This window comes from Ammospiza nelsoni, chromosome 3 (genome assembly GCF_027579445.1).
Source record: "Ammospiza nelsoni isolate bAmmNel1 chromosome 3, bAmmNel1.pri, whole genome shotgun sequence".
Taxonomy (NCBI): domain Eukaryota; kingdom Metazoa; phylum Chordata; class Aves; order Passeriformes; family Passerellidae; genus Ammospiza; species Ammospiza nelsoni.
In genome coordinates, this window is record NC_080635.1 from 6,616,183 (window position 1) to 6,637,779 (window position 21,597).

Below are 21,597 nucleotides of genomic sequence, written 5' to 3' on the forward strand. Positions count from 1 at the left end.
AACAACACAAAAATGAGCAGAAAATCTGCACAGTTCTCATTTTTATTTCTAGAAATATATGAAGCCATGAGCCTAACTCTTCTGACCTGAAAGCAGTATGCAAACAGAAGGTCAAGATCATATTTGGGGTTTGAGAAAGTCAAACCAATATTTTGTTGGGTACTAGGGGGGAGAGGGACTGTCTCCATTATTAGAGTTGGAAATACTGATATATTTTGCAGTTGCAGAACTGGAAGAGCAAAAAAAAGCAGCACCAAAGAACAAGATTAAATGGCTGCACATATGGAAAGGGCTGTGCTTTTTTCTATTCCTATTAACATACAGCAAGCATTTCATTTGTGTTACTAAACAAGTCTGAGTTTTAGAACAGCTGTGCAGCTTGTCCATTTGTTGTGCACTGTGCACTCCAGAAATATTCCAAGTATCTATTGCATAGAGGGAAGATGGTCATGCCATCAGCATCTCATCAATTTGCATTATTTATGCCCATCATGCATTCTTTCAGCATCCTGAGTAACAATGCAGAAGGAATGTGTTTCCTGGGTCCCTGGGAGCTGTCAGTCACGGGTGGCCATTTCAGGGCAGCTTTTCAAACATGATTGCTCCTGAAATTTGAAGTATGAATACAGGAGAATTCAGTTTGTGTTTGGATGCTATAGTAAAAAAAAAGTTCATTGGAATCCCAGTTACACATCAATGCTGTTATGTACTGACTTCTTTGGAAAACTTGGCCTGTATTCAGGTGCCTTCTGAGGTCTCAAAACCTGTCCAGAAGCTGTTTTAGAATTTAGTTTTTAGAATTGGCCCAAGTACCAGGTAATGCTCAGGCCCATCTGTCACAAGTGGCAAAGATAAAAACTTGAGGATGGGACAAGTTCTGGCTCTGTGTACACAGGAGCTAAACAGGAGCTCTGGAAATGCTCTCCTGAGCTTTCCTCCACCTGGTTTGAATGTGCCTAGTGAGGTTTCATTGACTTTCCAGTGACATAAAGCCAGAGCCTCATCAGGCTCTTCCCCACCCTGAAGCCCTTGCAGTAAACAACATGAAAGCAAAAAGCCACACAGTCTGGCACTCCAGGTACTGGTTATATTCATGTTAGTTAGCATTGTTGCTAGCTGAGAACAGAGACCTGCTGTGCTTTGAGTCCTTTTCCTTTGCTTTGGAAACCTTAAAGCCTCCAAAAGGTATTTAATGTTTCCATTAGTTCTTGGTACAGAAGAGGAGGAAATGTGAAGCTCCCAGTGCTCTGAATCAGCAGCTCCAGGACAGATTATTTGAGTATAGGCACAGGCAGAAGTGATTGGCAAGCTGGGGCCTGTCTAAAAATTAGGGCATGTGACATTCAAAGAAATCTTTTCATCCCAAAGGCCTTCTGTGTACTTCCCAACACACCCACAGATGTGCACTACAGGAATCTCTTTATATTCCCTTGGGAGGCAGCCACTTCCAGAGAGGAGCATGGCAGCTTTTTACAGAGGTTTTTTAGGATGAGCTGCAGTGAGGTGTATCCAGTACCCATCCCTTGCTTTTCATCATCCCTTCTGTCCTCTCCTTGCTGGCACCCCCAGCTCCTCACCTTGATGGAAACTTGCTCAAATCACTGCTCTTCCACCCAGTCCCAGCTGTTTCCTCTCTGAATCTCTTACCCAGCACCCTTCTCTCTAGGACACCACAACTGCCACCCAACCCAGCTTCCCACTCCCACTTTGTGTGTCCTCAGAGGGATCTGTAACTTCCCCCTCCCTCCCTCCCCTCATCTTCTTCCTGTGACCATCGTGTGACCTTCCTTCTCCTTGCTCACAGCCATCTGTCACATTTGGGTAACACCTGCCCCTCCTGGCACATTGTCCCCCTCCAGTGTGGGCTGCCTGCTTGCTTTGCAATGACACAAGTTGTCTTCCCTGGCCTCTGAAGGGCTCTCAGGGAGGACTTGACCAGTCAGACTGAGCCTCAAAGCTCTATTACTCAATTACACAAATTTAAGTAATAAGCTCCCTGGAACCAGCATTCATTTCATTTAATTTCATCTCCCCAGAGCTGTTCCCTCCCTAGGCAGTCAGTGTTCAGTGTCACCTTGGGATGTTGTCCTCAGACAATCAGAGCCAGTCCCCCACTTGACAAATAGGGACACTGCCATAAAACTCTCTGGTAAATCTTTCATCTCTAGATAACACCAGCTTTAGAAAGATGAGAATGAAGCTCCCAGTGACTAAAATTCAGCAGGAAAGAAGTAATTGCTAAAAGCAGCAGCAGCAGCACAGTTTACAGCAGTAATAACAGCAAGCTGTGAAATATCTGGTGTAGAGCAGCAGCTTTGGGGTTTTCAGCACTTCTTGATCTCACTGTTTCCATTCAGCCCCATCTGAACTCTACTACTACAGGACCTGTGGCTCTGGTTCCACAAGACAGGAAATCACCTGTTTGCTTCCTACCAGTAAAAAAATACAGCACAAACTAAATAAACCTAAACCAACAACCAGTGTAACTGCATGGTGAGAAATGCTGAACCAGTGCATGCCCACTCCTTGCTGGTTCAAATTGGCTTTACAATCTTATAGCCAGGCAGATTTTGTGCTGGGTCAGGTATCATCCATCTCCTCACAGTCAGCATAAAGACTGTATCATGCCTGATCTGACTTGACAGGATGTAATTGCACAATCCTGCCAGCTCCTGGGGAAATGCATGGTGCCAGGTATGCCAGTGCTGCACAGGCAGGAGTTCATCAGGCCAGCCTGCCTTATGGAGTCTAGGTGGCAAGGTGTCTGCAAGAATGTAATTTTCTCTGCAGGCTGAACCCACCGACAGTCCTGCTGACTTGTCAGCTTTGTGTTAAGTCTGTTGAGTCCTTTTCATGCTGTCAGAAGGAAACCTGTCCCATGAAAAAAAAAAATCTGATGGAATAAAATTGTTATCATGTTCATCTTGTCCTCCTACTGCTGTATGATTTGGATTCGTTTTCTCTTCACGTTCACCTTATCTGGAGGTTGTGAAAGAAGCTGCAGCAGTGATGTTAGAGAATGTTTAAATATGCAGCATATTTTCCAACAGGGATGCAAGTACAACAGACAGGAATTACTGAACAGCAAATTCTTCCCTTTACAGTTCTGTCTGAACATCCCTGTAATAATGGTTTTGCATTAATGCAGCTTTGGCAAGCAGATGGCTTCACAGCCACCCTGTAAGTTCACAATAAACCCTGCTGAGTTCCATGGACAGCATCACCCACCCCTGGAACACTGCCAGAGCTGAGATAGTGCCTGCCTGCTTTGTGAGAGGCCTTAGCAACACCCTACAACACAGGGAGACATAATACAATTGCAGTGGAATGAGCAAGGAACACCAGGAAAACTCCTAATTTGACTGCAGATGAAGAGTAGTTCTTGCCAGAAGAAAGAGGCAGGCCCAGTGCATCTGTGGAATGAAAAAGGGGCAGGAGGGAGGAATCCAAAGTGAGGCGATAATGCTTAAGTTTAGTTACAGAATGAGCCTCATGTTTTCGGGTTTTGAACACCTCCAGCTCTGGCTAGAGCCAGGCAAAATGCCCTGAGTTCTCTGTGGCATTGAAAAGCCTTCCAAAAATGAAAGCTCCAAACTAAATGTTAAAATATTAATCTAAGACCTTCTTCTGAAACACCTTTATTAATAGCTTGCCCTTAGCCATTTACACTGTCATCCTGCTATCCAAATGCTTTGGTAACAATCTATTATACACTAAAAGCAAGACTACAAATCAACCCCATGAATCACATCTGTAGCAATTCTCTGGGCACTGTGTATGAAAACACCACCACAGTCAGGGACTCTGAGTAGATAGCTGTAAACAGAGCTCTGTCCCACATCATGCTGTTTGTTAAGGAATTTTACAGCACTCAAAATAGTTTTCCCTCTTTCCCTCCATCACCTGAGAACAGAATACCTACACTTGCACCTCGTTTTTCCTGCCAGGTGCCCCCATACAGAGGAATGCAGCTGTGATCAGTAGCACTGCACACACCAGACTTGTTTCTTGCTCAGCTGGGCACCAACAGGAGAGGCTCCCCAGAGCCAGAGGGACACACAAGGGGAGGGTTTGGGATGGGCTTTTGTCCCAGCATGGGATGTAAACCACATCCATGGTGATGTCTCAGAGCAGCCAACAGCAAGTGTTGCTCTCCAGGGCTTTGTTCTCTCTTTAATGGAGATATGCAGGACAGCTGTCCAGAGAATATCTCTGAGCCAGCAAAGAGGCTAGGAAAGAAGGTCTGCTAATCAATCTGGTCATTTAATGAAGCCCACAGGGACATTCAGGACTCATTGTATATTACTGTAGCAGCTGGGAATACGCAGAGGGTCTGAGCAGATATTAATTTCCTTTTCTTGCTGGATAGAGCAACATTTATTTTTGTTAATAGGGAAAGAGAGGCTCAGTAAATAGATACCTTTTAAGTGCCACTGTGGATGCAAGCTTGATAGAGGATAAAAATCATGAGAGCTAAGCACCTAAAGATACTTTTGGACAAACCTTGAGACCCAGGCTAAGGTCAGTCTCCCAAGTACTCAGTTAATACCAAAACTACAATTACACATTTTTTCTATACCTCCCTTTTAAATAATCAGTTCCCACTTTTACTAAATCCCTGCAAGGCGGACTGAGTGTCAGGTGCAGACACTTTCCCTAACTCATCCCAGCCCCTGTTAACACAACAGAGAGTGTAACAGTGACTGCTCCTCTGCTGTCAGAGGGAAACCATCCACATGATCTGTGACAGGACATCACTGTAGCATTACAAGGTAGCCTAGAGACCATGACTGTTTTCCATCTGATTCTCCCAAGAAAAGGACTGGACGAAGCAGCTATGGTACAATTCAAACCTGTGGCAGCTTGACAAGAAAACATCCCAGTCCATGAGATTTTACAAGGTTAAATGCACAAACATCTCCAAATAAAGTCACCCTGACTCACTGCTCCCATGATGAAAAAGCAAGCTGTGTAGCTCTGTGCATGAAGAACAAACTGTCCTGCCATGCCAGATGACTTCCAGCCCTGGCAGAAGTGCACATAAAGTCTGTATATCTCTGTTTAGCAAGGTTTGAGGGGGCATGGGAGGTCCCTGTTTGCACAGCCTTTGATCAGCCTGCAGAGGGACAGCTGACAGCCTGGCTGAGTGAAGTGAGGTATCAGCATCGACTTTGTCCTGCTGCCAGTGCCCCAGCACAGGTTAGGAGGGAGTCAGCACCCTGATCTTTGCACCACTGGGGCAGTGGAGCAGAGCTCCCTGCAGCCAGAGCAGCTGAGGGTAAAAAGCTGAGGTTAGCACCTAAGGTTAAAAAAGGCTGTTAACATCTGAAAGCGAGCAGGATCAAGTTTATTTCCGTTTTAAAAAACTGACTTGGGACTGTGTTTGAGGTCACACACATGGACTGAGCAAGATAGGTAGCTATCAGTATAATATATCAATATAATATATGCAATATATTGAATGCTCAGCAGGTCTTTGTCAAAGCTACCACTGATTCTGAATTCCCTGAAGTTCTCAGTATCAAACATAGCTGAGCAAAGAGCCAGGGCCCAGCATTGCTCCTCTCACCATTGCTGTTGTGAGAGGAGACACTGTGTCCCAATGAGCAGAAGGACACTGGTGGGACAAAGATCTTTCATATGAGATCTCTGTAGATCCCATGGAAGAGAGCAGGACAGTGTCCACACCTCACACACCTCACATGCCCACACTCTGCACCCCCTTTTCCTGTCAGCAGGAAACTGTAACACTGCCCAGCAATAAGACTTTGAAGTTGTATGCAAGTTCTCAGTGGCAAAAAGTTAATACAAATTTATCCAGCTGAAGAGACGGTTCACACAGGCTGTACTCCTGACATGAGAGGCAGGATTTCACTCCAGTTTGCTTAGTCATATGGAAGAAAAAGGATGAAAAAGCAAGATCAGAGCTCAGCTATCCTCCCCTCTGTAGTTCCAGTCTAATCATTGGGATGCACTGGTTGCCTTCTAGGTTTTAGAAGGGACAGAAGGAAAAAAGGAAGAAAAAGTAAGGGGAGCAGGAGGAAAAAGCACCAAACTAATTATCATGTATTTATTCATGAAAGCCAAGATTAAAATAGTGTATTAAAGGATTTGAATGCAAATAGCATTTGCCCTGTCCTGATTTCCCTTAACAAAGTGCAGCACTCTGGTGACTCAACCCCAAATATTGCACAGCATAAGAGAGCCTGACAGAGCAGGGGGACAGAACCAACCAGTCTCTCACCAAGACTTTAAAGCACAATAAAAACCACCACAGAGCTAGGAAAAAATGTAATTTTTTCTGTCATTACTATTGTTTTAGGGACTTCTCCACACACTATTTATCATGCTTAGAGGTGGACCCAGTCTGACACTGAATCCATTATGTTTAGTCCTGAGGCACGTGAAATTTGAACCCAGTGTTCCTGGCCTGCGCCTGCCTCTGCTGTTCACAGCAATGCTGTCTCTGCTGAGTGTCAGGCTCTTGGCTAAGTGAGCACAAATCATTTGGCTTTGTGCACATGCAGCAGGTATGACAGGATGGTTACTCTGCTATTTGCATCCTGGGTTCTGAATTGGATGGGATAAAGTTAGTCTTGCACAACAAGACCTAAGATTTATTAAGCAGTGGAGATAGGCATCTCAAACCAGTCTGGCTACAAGTATTGCAATGACCCAGCTTTCCATGTAGGCTGTGCTGATGGCCAGTCATTCACAAATTAAACCTCTCTTGTGCCACATACAAGACTTCTGCAGTGAGTTTGAATACAGCAGTTGCTCCTTGATGTGCATTTGAATGAACATCTGGAGCACAAGTTCAAGACTTCTTTGAGTGATCTCTTAATGTGGAGAGGACAAGACCTGTCCTTAAATGTATGGACAGTGCCTCATCTCCTTATCAAGCTACCTGCTCTACTGGGAAAGCCGCTTCCTTGCAAGCTTACCCTCAGTTAGGTGCAGGAAGGCTCTCAACTCCCACATTTGCTGCATCTCTGCTCTTCCTGCCCCCCCTGCAGGTTATGACTTCGCTGCTGTACTGGAGTGGTTCGCGGAGCGGGTTGACCGCATCATTCTCCTCTTTGATGCTCACAAGCTGGACATCTCTGATGAATTCTCTGAGGTCATCAAGGCCCTGAAGAACCACGAGGACAAGATGAGAGTTGTACTCAACAAGGCTGACCAGATAGAGACTCAGCAGCTGATGCGGGTGTACGGTGCCCTCATGTGGTCCCTGGGGAAGATCGTCAACACTCCCGAGGTCATCCGAGTCTACATCGGCTCCTTCTGGTCCCACCCCCTGCTCATCCCCGACAACCGCAAGCTGTTTGAGGCGGAGGAGCAGGACCTGTTCAGGGACATCCAGAGCCTGCCCCGCAACGCTGCCCTCAGGAAGCTCAATGATCTCATCAAGCGAGCGCGCCTGGCCAAGGTAGGTGTGCTCATGGAAGCCCCGAGCACTCAGTGTGGGCTGTCTGCAGCAGGCAGCCCATGGAGAAGTGGTTCTGGCCAGCTCAGCTTGCAGAGCTGGTGGATCCTACTCTTTTTCCATCCCATTTAACTCAGGCTCAGCCCTATGCCAGTATGGGAAGAAAACCCCTTGGTTTGGTGTGTCAGTCATGGGGGTCCATAGTAAGGAAGGTAACTACAGATAAACCAGGTAGCACTTGAAGGGATCTGGAAAGCAGTTGCTCTGTGGTAGCAACTTGAGAATTAGGACCAACCAATTCAGTATATCAGAATCATACACCAAGGGAATTGATAAGCTCTAGGTTTTTTACTTAAAACTTTCTTAGCCAAGAGAGATACCTGACTAAGATGGATGCACATCTCCACCACATTTGAGGTGGAGACACAGAAATGATAAATAAGCCTGTAGTATCCCTGAGTATTTGAAATGAACTGAAAGAAGCCCTTAAAAATACACGAAAAAACCCACATCAATTGAGGAAAGAGATCAAAAGATCCCTCAAAAGCTTTCAGTGCAAGGGTCTTCATTTCAAGAAAAAATGCTTGGTTCACCATTGGGAAAAAAAGCCACAATGTTGCATAAGTTAAGGACTGGTATTCATACTAAAACACTGAACCTGTGTGTTTGGACTGGGAAGGGACTGTTCCCTCGAAGGCCATGCCCAGTGGAAGAAAAAAAAATACCACTCCCTCCAGAAGGTGCATATGAATGTCACTGTCTGTATGCTCAGGACTACACTTGTTTTTGCCTTGTCTCAGCACAGACAGAGCACACAGCTGAGCATTGAGCACTGGAATAACAATCCATAGGTCTAGGCAGGCTGAGGAGCTGAGCTTGCTCTTCGGGGTGGGACAAGATGGAGGCAAGTCCTGGGCACAGATTCTCTGCTGAGAGGAATTTTCTGATGTGCTATTCAACATTTGCCTTCATTCCATATAATTTAATTCCCTTCAGGTCCATGCCTACATCATCAGTTCACTAAAGAAGGAAATGCCCTCAATGTTTGGCAAAGACAATAAAAAGAAGGAGCTTGTTAACAACTTGGGAGATATTTATGCCCGCATTGAACGGGAGCATCAGATCTCACCAGGAGACTTCCCTAACCTGAGGAAGATGCAGGTAAGCATTGGAATTCTGGCAAACATCCAGGGAAAGAGCATTGGAGTAACTGCAGGGATACAACAGAGCCATGCAGACATTGATTGTTGCCACCTGTGGGAAAAGCCTGCTCTAATGTTGAAATGTGCCTTAAAATATCTGCAGGCTATATTTGGGCATGAGCACTTCTTACACATAGAGCTCATGTGAGGCATTACAGCTTCACTTTCATTGCTGATATCTTCGCCTGAATAGCACTTTGCAGCAAATGATTTCTTCTGTTTTTCTTTATTTTTAATTCCAAGTTCCATTTGCAGATTTTTCAGGCTTAAGCAATTTATAACAAAAGGAAAGCTGTGTCCTGAAAGGGCTACATATGGCACATTCCTCAAGAGCTATATTTGTCTTCTACTTAACTCTTTGTTTCTAGAAGGAGAGAAAGGAAGGTGTAAAAACTTTAAGCCCCTTTTCTATTTTAAGCAGAGAAGCAGGCTTTTTGTTCTGCAGACCACAGAACTGGCCCAGGGTTCACACAAGTCAAAAACTTCAAAGGCCCTTGGATCAGAGCCTTGTATTGTACATTCAAGCAATGCTGGACACTGCTGCATTGCTGTGTGGCTTCAGTCCAAGCAAAAACCTGATACGAGTTCTAGCTCTTGAGGTTGCTATTAGTTACCTATGGAAAACAGCATTTGCCTGTTTTTGAAAAAATATTCTCCCTAAATTGTTTGGAATGAGATCTGTGGGGTGTAGCCAATAGATCTCCTTCACTGCTTGTTAAAATGTGTGTTAAAAAACCCCAAACTGTATGAATCCAGTTGGAGTGAATAGTGTGGATTTAATGAGTAGAGGGTGAAAGATAAAGCTGTAGGTCTTTCTGCAGCTAGGAGAGAGTTCTCTGCAGGCCCTACTCAAAGCCCTTTTGCTTAGCTGTGAAATTACAGAACCTGAGCCATGCTGTAAAGACATGCTCACCACTGATGGCATCTGAAAGATGCACTGCATGGTGATGAGTACAGTGGTCTTTTGCCAGGTGGCATCTCCTTCCCAGAGCGCAGAAGGGGAGGGAACACAGAGCGCTGGCTGGGGGAGGTAGCAAGAGCACACAACCAGTTTGCCTTGAGCTATGTGGTCATTTTCTGTAGGACTTAGGGGAGGATTAAAGTGAGAGCAAGGCCAGCTGGGGAGACCCCATGCCATGCTGAAAGCAGGGCTGTCAGAGGAAGGAATGCCAAATTCCCCACTCCTCTGCAGCAGCAGACAGGCACCCCCTGCACACCATTACTCCTCCATGTCGCTCACCTCTCGCCGTGCTGTCCCATTTTTAAGGATCAGCTGCAAGCGCAGGATTTTAGCAAGTTCCAGCCGCTGAAGAGCAAGCTGCTGGAGACGGTGGAAGACATGCTGGCCAACGACATCGCGCAGCTGATGGTGCTGGTGCGCCAGGAGGAGTCCCAGCGGCCGACGCAGATGGTGAAGGGAGGAGCCTTCGAGGGCACCCTGCACGGCCCCTTCGGCCACGGCTACGGCGAGGGCGCCGGCGAGGGCATCGACGACGCCGAGTGGGTGGTGGCCAGGGACAAGCCCATGTACGACGAGATCTTCTACACGCTCTCGCCCGTCGACGGCAAAATAACTGGTGCCAACGCCAAGAAGGAGATGGTAAGGTCCAAGCTGCCCAACACCGTGCTGGGCAAGATCTGGAAACTGGCTGACATCGACAAAGATGGCATGCTGGATGATGAGGAGTTTGCCTTGGCGAATCATCTCATTAAAGTCAAGTTGGAGGGTCACGAGCTGCCAAATGAGCTCCCTTCCCATCTCCTCCCTCCGTCCAAGAGGAAAATAACAGAGTGAAAGAAAAGTTACAGGGGAGAGGGGAAGGGAGGGGAAAAATGAAAGATCTAGAACAACATGTTTACTTAAATTATACCTTTAGATGTGAGATCACGTTTGGATTTGTACCTACTTTGCTGTATGAAGAACAAAATCTAAAGCAGAACAAAAAAGTCCAATCCTTCATGATATGCAATTAACTCTTCCAGTGTACTGTCCCTCTTTCTAACGTGTAGTCTGTAAATATGAAGGTAAAGGAAGGATGTTGCAAAGTAGGAGACTCTGTTAAGCGAGAGTAGAAGAAAACCTGAACAGGACTGCATTTTTGGAGAGTGGAATAGGCACTAATAGAAATCTGCTAACTGCCAGTATCACTCCTGAGCTTTGGCTGCACCTTCTGCCTTTTAATGGGTCTTGCAAAATTCAGGAGACTAAGAGAAACCACAAGGTCTTCAAGCTATTGGCCAAAATAAAGAGCATTTCCTAATTAACATAAGACCACACTAAAACACTAGATACTAAACCCCAGAGTTAAGAACTTTAGGAACCTTGATTCACCGTTAAGATGCAAGTTTTACAAACGTTCTTCCCCTGTCCTTATAGAAAAATACATCAATAAAATCTGAAAGAGCTCTGAACTGGGCAGCTGGAGTTCCTCGTTGTTCACTGTGGGGCAGGCACTCAGAGTTCCCAGTCACCACCACCTCCCATTCAGTCCCCAGGGGAGATTTGTTCTGCAGGCCCAGCCAAGAGAGCCACACTCCAAGGGGAGCAAGGGAGGGGGCCCTAGAGGTGGACATGAGGTGGGTGGAAGGGAGGAGCACTGCTTCCAGGCTCACCCAGCATGGCACAGCCAGTGGGTCCTGTTTGCTCTTTGGCCAGTGCTGGTGTCTGTGATCCCTGTGAAGTGATTCGTGTTTGCTCTCATCGTGCACAGTGACAGCCACGAGCCCCGTCCTCACTGCACAGACACAAACCCCACACTGGATCCACCACAGGGGCAGAACACCCAGGGGCACTGGCAGAGCTTGCTCTGCTCTGTGCCTCCACAGACCCAGCCAAGGCGTCAGCCTTCACACACTGCTCACCACACTCTTACACTTGATCCCCTCCAGAACTTCTACCCTGAGCCAAGAGACCTTCCCCACTTCTTTCATGCTCTATGAAATTTTTGTTTCCAAGACCTGATTTTAACAGAATTGCCTCCATTTTCTGTTTCACTGCCTCAACACACACGTGCGCGCGCACTATTCTGGTTTTTGTTGTTGCTTTGGAGCAGCGTGTTGTTCCGATCCTGTTGTCACTTTATATAAGCTGAGCTCCTACTGTGATGAAAAACCAAGATAAGTATAACTTATTTTATATCTCTTGTGTTCATATTATATAGAGAAATATATTCTGTGTATGTAGGATGTGCTTATTGCAGTACATTTATCACTTGTCTTAAAAATTAATGCATTAACCTTTTTTGTACCCTGGTCCTAAGACATTATTAAAAAAGAAAGGCCAGATCTGTCTGCTTCTTTTTACAGTGAAATGAAATGCAGCTGAAAAGGAAAAAAAAAAGCTTATTTGTAAGTGCAGCAAAGGGAGGAGATTATGCTTATGCACATTCCCAAAAGTGCATGTACAGATCAGCCCAGCTGGACTCGGGTGTGCACTGCTCAATGACTGGGTGACATCTGCAACATCTTTGTCTCTTGGCAGTCTAATCACAACCTCCATTTTTGCCAAAGCAACAGGAATTGCACCTGTGATCCACCCTGTTCAATATAGGGGAGAAGTAACCACCACATTTCAGTAGAAAAAGGAATATATTGAAAGAGTTCCTTCCTGCCAGTCACAGATGAGAATGGTATGAATTTATCAAGATCTGAATGGATGCAAAAAACCTCAGTCTTAAATCTTACTGACTAATTCTATTTCTTCTTTTTTCTTTCTTTTCTGTAGATGTTCATGACAGCAATAGTTATCCCCAGACTGGGACAGTAAAGGCAGTAAGACAGGGAGATCAGTTAGGATAGTCCTGGGAAAGCATCTGGAGAGAGGGTATGAGCTGTAGCAGTTGGCAAAGTTTCCATTTAGCATCTGTACAGGATGAGAGAGGGGTGAGAGGAAATCATAGGGTGGGGAGCAAAAGCAATAAATGCAAATTGAGGAAAAAGCCAGCAAACTGTGTCATGCCAGCTCAGCTACCCAGTAAGCCCCAGTTTAACTGCCATCACAGGACATTCCATGCTCCTGCCTGCTCCTCTCGTCCCTGTGCCAGCCTCTCCAGGATGTTCCTGCAGGATTCCCCCAGAGGGGCCAGCAGGGCAGGGAGTGGCACAGAGAGCTCTGCCCACACAGGTCAGGTGCAGAGAGGTTTGATTGCAACACCCCTCAGGAACCACCTGGCACTGTAGAGAGGAAAAAGCACCAGCACTGCACTCAGAAACACTGTTACTTAATAGGATTGCACCAGGGACCCTGCTACAGAGGGAACAGGGCAGCTGCAGGGGGGCTGTGTGCCCAGAGAGGCAGGTTATGAACAGTCCTCTTCAGTCAGATAACTTCATCACATTTCACTTTTGCTAGGCTCTTCAGGAAATTTAAAATAAAACAACATCAAACAAAAAGAATCCCACTAAAACACCAAAGAGCCACATCAAACCTTACACACCCTGTTCTCCATATAGAAATGCATGGCATCCTGTCTCTCCACTATGGCCATGAGAAGGTGTGTGTATTTATCCATCCCCTTCTCAGACAGCAGCTGTAAATGCACACACCCCTTCCGAGTCAGGACTCCCTGGGCCATCCCAGGCACCTGCATTGTTTCCCCCATCTGTGGAAGGATGTGATTTCCCAAGCCCACCAGGACTCCAGGCAGTGCACGCTCCTGCCAGCTCACAGAGCCACACTCCAAGGCAGTTACTGTGTCCAACAGGGCTTCCTTTTCCCCAGAGCACTTATCAATTGCCTAACAAGATTTCCCCAGCAGGTTACACAGAGGAACCGATTCATTTGCTGTCTGTGGGTGGGGGATTTCATCATGCGAACATACCAATGCCACTCACTTCTCTGATCCTCTCATGCCCTTCTCTACCCATCCTCACACAGAAGAGCTTTCACAAGGTCAGAAGAACAAAAAGGCCTTTTCTTTTTTTACCCCTCTAAGTAGGAACTGCATTTGGTCTTCTCTCTGGGAAGGATCTAGAGCAGAAACATCTGTACCTACGAGCTTTGTGAGCTAATATATGAGTTTTTTGAAAATGAAATTCTCTCTACAGTGGAACATGACAGGCAGATTATATCAACAGTGCTATACAACCATTTATTTGAAGGGAAGGATAATAATTACACTAAGTTCCCTGAATAAGGTTTCACAGGAGGTGAGTAGCTTGGCAAAAGGCAATTACTTCTGGGAGCTGGAATTTAGCCAGCATGCTGAAGTTCAGAGAGACTTTTAATCAAACAGAAAAGGTCAGAATCAGTTTTTCCATCACCTTAAGTTCCAACACAAACTTCATACAACAATGAAATTCACATGTAAGTCTGGAAACTGTTCTTTTAAGTTGCTCTCCTTAATCCTTTGCTCACTAACCAAAGGCTGCTGTCATATGGTCAAACGTTATGGGTTGTTTGTCCTTACAGAGAGGGACAGTGTTCCTACAAGCACAGCTGGAACCACAGAAGCTCCTCTAGAGATCACCTCAGATCACACTATGCTTGTACATCATTGATAGTTTCCACCTCTGCTATTGTCTATCTCATATTTCTTTTATTACAGAGTTTATTATAGAGAGAAGCTGTGGCTCCACATTCAGGCTTGGGTAAATCAGGGGACACAATTTACTATTTAAGCCCTTCCTAGATGCAGAATTCCTGACACATGGGTAGGAACACTCATGGAGAACAGCACTGAATTACTCCCGAGGAGCAGCTTGACTGGTAACATCCGAGTTATTTCTGTGGAGTTTTCATAACATAGCATAGCATCTATTATTTTCTGCTCTTTCCCTCTCCTTCCTTGTGCTTATGAGCCTTTCCCTCCTCTTCCTAGCCTGCCCAAGGCTGGGGAAAAACAAGGCTTAGGAATCTCAACATGTGAAGAAGTTCAAGGCTAGTGCAGGCAAGTCAATCCCCTTTCCAGCTCCTCCAGGCACTGCTGGTAGAGTGACAAATCCAGTGTTTAAAGCAGGCCTTGGAAACAATCCCTGGGTGCCTGAAGGGAGACAAATCCCTGCTGAGCACAGCACACGTCCTCCACGGCGTGCCCGTTCCACCGAGCCCTTGGCTGTCAAACACCGCACGAGTTGCTAGGTTTGAAATGGGCTCCCCTCCAGCTGCTGACGTGGGCTGTAAACAGCCATCAGTGAGGCCTCCTTGGTGCCTGCACAAGATGGGAACTGGGAGATATAAATATCCAACCCTTGGGTTGGGTTGCCCTCTCGCCCGGGCCGTTGCGCAAACCAAGGGCGTGCGTGAGGAATTCCTCTCCTCACGATGAGTTCCCTGCAGGGAAATGCCAAATGCTGCTCTCTGAACAGCTCTCACCCAGCACCCCACACATTTATCAGCAAGATGAGGCTCCCAGGAGCTCCTTATAAGGTGATGGCAGCACAGAGATCAGTAGGAAGCACAGCTCCCAGGGAAAGCTCTCCAGCCATTTTCCGACCTCCTTCAACCATCAGTTTTCAAGGCAGAGTTTCCACTTCCACTAAAGACAGTAGAAAGGTATCAAAATGAAGAGTTTGCTGCCTGTCTGCCCACCACATTTAAGCCATTCACAACTGTTGGGAAGGATGAAAGTCTGACAAAAAAGCCTCACAGATATGTATGCTTGACAGAAAGATTTTTAAATTTAGAGTCTGATGGAGGAATAGAGATGGAAGCAAGTTTTGATATAGAAGAAAAGAATTGCTGAGCCAGTCTTACTGGATAACCAAGGAGGCAAAGGGTGTGTTAGTTAGAAAGGGTTTTTATGATTTAGAGCAAAGGATAAACCCACCTCAAACAAGAAGATGTTTTTACCAAGCAGAAAGAGAGCACAGGCAAACAAGTCAGCAAATGCTGCAAGTAGAAAAAAGGTCTCAGAATTTTCCACTGCAAGAAAACTGAAAAACAACTTCTAGCTAAACTGTAATGTATAACTTTTAGTGACTGGAGAACAGTAACATGAATATGGTAATTACAGTGGTTATGACAGGCTATAGATAAAAGTTAAGGTATAAATTGGTTCTTCTGTATTAAGATGCTCAACAAAGGAAAGTCTATAATGCACTGTAACCTAAACTCAGGGTCTCCAGGGCTGCCTGCAGCTGGAGCTGACAGCTGTAGGCACAGCTCTGTCACCCACCTCCCTGGGCTGCTGCAACCTCTTGGATGGAATAAACTGCATTTTGGAGAGCCCCTGGAGTCCACATCTGTAAGTTTTCTGTGCTGTCTAGGTGGCCTGGAAAGGCCCAGGGATGGCCTTGAAGAGCCCGGCGCTTCAAAGGACAAGGAGAGACTTCTGATCTTGTCTCGGTGTTTATTAATTGTTTATCTAAAAGATTTTCTTTCAGCCCGACAGAGGTCTGCACAGCAAGTCAGCCATGGGCACACTGCGAGCCCCCGGGGCGGTCACTTATCTTTATACCCGAAGTTACGTATACAATATTTATAATTTTTCCCCAATACCTTCTACCCTTATTAACCGGTGCACTTTTAGTAATAACCAATCCCAAGGTGCCACCATCACCACAGAAGATGGAGGCCACGAAGAAGAAGAAGAAGAAGAGGACACGCCCCAATTCCTCCATCTTACTTCTTTAGACCCCCCCGTACCAAAATCCTAAACCCTGTGTTTTACACTTTAACTAACTTATCCCTTCACAATTCACCCAGTGAAACCTTCCCAGTCCTCATACAGGTGTCATCTCCTGTGTCGGATCAAAGTCCAGCCACCAGACACTTCTGGCAACATTCCAGGACTCCCGAGCCCCCCAAGGGTGTTCTCGGCCACTCTGCACCTCCGTCCTGAGGTGCAGAGATCCCACACACATCCCTCATTCAGGCTCTTACACACAACAGACTAGAAGGAATTCTCTGCATCCTCCCATCTTTAAAGCTTCTATGTCCCACAGCACAGGCATCTCCAGTTGTATCAGAGGTGCAGTGCAGCTGCAGTCCAAGCTGGCAGCTCACAGTTAAGTTCTCAGAAGCAGAATTGTTCCCCAGTTAGAATTTCACTATCCAGCCCCTCAGTAAAGAGTTCCTTCATCTGCTCAGCTGGGAATATTAATTCTTCTGCATGCACAGAAAAGTAATAAGCAGCTTAAGCTTCCATACCAACTAACCAGCACCCTCAATCCAGTTCTAGCATGGAACAAACCCTTGGCAAACCAGAGAACTTGCACCATTTGCCACCAAGGGAGATTAGTTCTCTAATTAATATCATCTTTGATGACTCATCATGCCAAAGGAATAAAAACACACCAATGATCATCTTCTCTGCCAAGAAATACAGCTTGCAAACTAAACTATAAAAAGAACTGGTGGCATTTTTCCCAGGTCCCACCAGCACAAGATAGCAAAGCACATCTAAAGCTCCTCTTCCTGCTCAGCTCAGCAAGGCTTCACTCTTCCTCCTGAAATTAAGCAGCCTTGGAAAGGGAAAGGAGGTGATCTACTGTTGCCATTTAATGCTAGTCTAGAGCTTTATAGGCTGCTCAGGGGCCATAGAAAATCCAGGGACAGGGAGAACAATCAGGAATGAAGTTTTACTGCCTAGATAAGTCTTGCATCTCTGCAAGGAGCAGAGATCTTTTTAAAAAAAAGGCCATGCAAGCAGTGAATGTCAACCCCAAGTCTCACATGCTTTAATCCAAAAGCATTAATCAAAAAACCCATGAGGTTCAAAGCCATGATGACACACTGGGACCTGGTTTTTAAGGCCTGGGTCAAACCTGCCTCAGCCCAAGGCAGGCAGTAGGTGGCACACCCAGCAATCAGCTCTCTAACAAGTGCTCTGCCTTCCCAGCTGCAGCCATCAGGTACAGCTCAGCCATCAGCCTCAGCAATGCTGAGGGACTGAACACTCCAACACCCAGGCCCACAGCAACCAAACCAAGGCCCGTGGATCTGACAGTGCCACAGCTGTCTGTGCTACCATGGGACCTTCATGGTGCTGGGCTTTTGCCAGGGGTTTGGGGTCTTCCCCCCTGTAAACACATCACAGGAATGGAGACTGATGAGGCATTGAGGTATGGCAGCAATACTTCCCTTTAAGCTCTGCTGGTTGAATTGCTCCAGCCCTTTCCCTATAGTATTTTCCCAGCCTCTGCTCCCCATATCTGTGAGGACAGAGGACTCTGCCAAGCTTCAAGCACAGCCCTTCAGCAGAACAGCACAGAAAAGAGACCACATGCAGCCTATGAAGTGGCAAAGCTTATGCTTGAACAGCTTTTTCCTCCCCCTCCATCCTCTACACAGCTGAGTCAAACCCCAGAAGCATAACATCATCTCAGGCTTGGGAGTATTTCAGTACAGACACAGGGGCAGAGTTTCCTATCTCTCTTGAGAACCTGGAAGGAGCAGATTTGGGCTTTGACTGTGGCTTTTCTCAGACATTCTGGTTCTCGAGGCCACTCTCTGTCCTTCCTCTCCCACGTGGGGTTTGGGGAAGTGCAAATCTTCATCCAGCCTGCACCGTGGGATGGGGGAAGAAAAGTGCTTATGATGACATCCCAAAAGCCTTGCTAGACAGGCAAGAGTGCTCTTGCATGGTCTCTGGAAAAAGCCTATCCCTGCAAGGTCCCAACAAGAGGTGACTTCCCAGCACAGCCTTCAACAGAAGCTGACAAAGGAGCAAAGAGGGTCCCAAGGGTTGAGAGGTGGGACTGGAAAACACAGGAAACCTGCCAGAAGTTGGCCAAGGTGCCAAGGTGTCTGTACAGCCAGGGCAGGCTGGTGCAAGTAGAGCTTGCTGAAATCTGGCTGTGCCTCTGTGGAGGGCCTGTCCAACCCTTCTGGAGAGGCTGCTCTCCCACAGCAGGAAACATGGATGTCTCCTTCTCAAGGGAGACAAACAAGCCCTGCAGAGCATGGATGACAGCCTGCTAACGTGACAAACAAGGACACCATGTCCTTCCCGCCTGCTCCTCTCCCAGCCCTGCAGGGATCACCTAAGGTCACTAATATTCCTAATGATCTGCTTCCGATGGGCTGCCTCACTCCTTTCACTCCATTTCACAGAAATAAAGGCGGCCTGGCTGCCTTTCACCACTTCCTTTCAGGAGGACAGAGGGGAACAAAAGCTGGTGCAGTGCTGCCGAGAGCCGTGGGCCATCGTCACAGCCCCAGAGGCACGGGCCACCCCATCCCTCTCCCTTATTCCCAAAGGGAATTTACTCAGCCAGCTTCTCCCTGCCATGGGAATGTCAGAACCGTGATGGAAAGGCTGCCAAATCTGGGACAATACAGGGCTGGTGTATTGTATTTCCACCTGGGCCACTGGGAGATCCTCCTGGAAAAAGAGGACGTTCAGAGCATCTTCATAGCTGGGTTCCCACCATCTCCAGAGCTGCTCAGGAGCAGCTCATTTATCCCCTCTAGCTAAGGAAATGTCTTTCAAGGACCCTACCACGCTGGTTGGAGGTTTGCAATTCTGCCACTAAATGTATCAGTGAGCTTACAGCATTATTCTTACAGCATTAATTATTCTTGAGGCACCTCAAGGCGTCAGCTGGAACCTCACTGCCTGCTCCAAAGTCCTTTGCTGGAAGGATGAGGGAGGTGAGTGGCTCCTGGCCCTGCAAGAAGCTGCTGACTCCAGCAGGAGTGAGCAGCCAAGAGGCTGAGCTTTCCAGAGAGACGGGCTGCTGTTATCAGCTCCCCAGAGATGAGTGTGCAAAATACCTGGCATATCATACTCCTTGGATCATTTGTATTCAATTGTATACCCAAGAGGGAAGGGGAGAGGGGAAAGAGGCTCTTGACTTTTGTCCAGGAAGAGCAGATAAGGTACAAGGAGAGGAAAAGTGATTTTTTTTTTACAGCCCCAGCAAATAGCTATCTATTTCCTAATGAAGTGCTAGTGCAAACACTGAATGTAGTCCAATGAGTAAGAAAGGCCACTGGTTACTGGCTTTCAGAGGAATGTTTTCCAATGCCCTATTATAAAGATAAGTGCACATTAAAGGAGAAAAATGGGTTCACACAGCACTGCAGTCAGGATGCTGTACTTTTGTGTATCAACAATGCTTGGCCAAAGACTTCAAGCCATCATGGAACAACCCCAATTCCCAGAAGAGTGGGACACTGAGTGCTCTGTGTTTAAGGCCATCACTTAAAAACTGGAGGGAGAAAAAACAAACAGGGTGAATCTTTGTATTTAAAAGATCTGTTTAAGAGAGGGATGCCAGCCCAAAAGCCAATGGGCAGAGTCAGGTTTCAAAGTGATGAGATGGAAGCATGGAGATGATTCACCTCCCTGATGTTGGTTTCAGAGGGACACCTCCAGCCACAAGACAGCCCAAGACATGCCAAGAAATGCATTGCTCCCCCAAAAAAGCATTCTCCCCATACTCCAAAGCCTGGTCACACCATGATGTGTTTCTAAAAGCAAGGCTAGGGCCCATGGAAATGAGCTCTGCAACATGGTGGTGCACAGTGAACTCACCCAGGACAATCCCAGCTCCTCTGCACAGGCCTGCTGCCAAAATGCCTTTAAGAATTTGGTCATGGGTTATGCACTCAGAAATCATCTTTTCTCTTCATGGCCCAGAAGCCCAGCTTTCCAGACAAAAGTTTAATGCTTATTTTTAAGCAAAAGAGATTTGCCAGCACAAAGTAAGAGATAAACAAGCACTTTAGCCAGCAGCCAACGTGACAAACACGATAACCTGGCACAGCATTGCACTTCCTTCTCCACATCATGCCTGCTCCACACAGCTTGGGGGATGCAAAATGCCTCTGCTGGAAAGATCCCCATTGTGTTGGGTGACTACAGGAGTGACAGCAGTCCATAATGCACTAGGATAGACACACCAGGGCACAAAAAGGCAAAATAAAAATAAACACGGGGCCAGGAGCCAGAACTTGGTCAATACCCAAACCTGGCAGGTTTGGGATAGGAGCTCCTGATCTCTCTGCACACACACAGAGTTTTCAGATACATTGCCTAACACTGCTTTCCTTATTTTTAAATCCAAAGACACTTTGCAGGAGCACTGTTTTTAAAGAAATTATTCTGGGCATAAACAAGTGCTCTGTGGTGGAGATGGGCACACCAAAACTGGGACACAGAAGAGAACCAAACAACCCCCTCTGACAGGTTTTAGATCAATTTTTATATGATTTACACAAAGACACCTGCACACATTTAGAATTGAAGCACACAGAACTCCATAAGGCAATAATTTAGAAATTCCCCTGCCAAGAAGTTACGCATCATCCCAAGTCCCTCGATTACTTCTGCTGAATAACAGGCACTGAACACTAAGCCTGAGCATTTTTTTGAAGACACGGGTTTGCTTTTTCCTGATCCAAATACAGAACAAAAACAGGATCATAATTTACTATTGAAGACAATGAAAATCTTATCGTTGTAAATATATGTAGTGAGATAATACAAATCCTGTTCCTTGGTATTTCCCCTCCACCCTCTATTCCTACCACTACTCCTTCCAGCTTTAGGGCCTCTCCCCTGCTTGCATGGAAGATTGACGCCCATCTCAAAGCCATAAATTACTCACAAACAGCTACTGAAAGTAGCAATGACCGTGGGGTAACACTTCCACAGAGCAATAGAGCTTCCTGGCAAGCTGATAAGAGTTTCCTGTTTTGAGGTTTGGGTTGGGTTTTTTTCCCCCTGATAAAAATTTGATTCTCAAAACATCTCAGAAAGGAAGGACTGACAGTTTTTTTTTCCCTCCTCCCTTAAACATGTTCTGTTGCAGAATTTGTTCTTTTTTGCTGAATATGAAATGGGGACCAGGTTCAAGCAACTCAAGTGCACCAGCTGAGACAGCAGGTGAGAGAAGCACACGGAGTCCTTCCCTGCCTCAGGAGGATGGACTGGCCTTGCAGTCCACCTTTAGTGCTGCCCTGCACTCTCCCCTCTCAAGTTCTGCATTTTGCACTCTGGCAACACTCACAGTTTCTGTCACAGGCAAAAAAAAACCCCAAAGTCTTCAGGGACACAAGCTCTGCATTTACCCCTCTTACTG

The 21,597-nt window shown here is 46.4% G+C and overlaps 1 protein-coding gene across 1 annotated transcript in view; it reads left to right on the forward strand.

The window, feature by feature from the left end:
• EHD3 (EH domain containing 3) overlaps positions 1–11,913 on the forward strand; it is a 28,951-nt gene extending 17,038 nt beyond the window's left edge. The window contains exons 4-6 of the mRNA XM_059467301.1: positions 7,017–7,429; positions 8,423–8,587; positions 9,896–11,913. Of these exons, the coding sequence (XP_059323284.1) occupies positions 7,017–7,429; positions 8,423–8,587; positions 9,896–10,423 (1,106 nt within the window). The 3' untranslated portion in view covers positions 10,424–11,913. The remainder of the gene's footprint in view (positions 1–7,016; positions 7,430–8,422; positions 8,588–9,895) is intronic.
• The last annotated feature ends 9,684 nt before the right edge of the window (positions 11,914–21,597 follow it).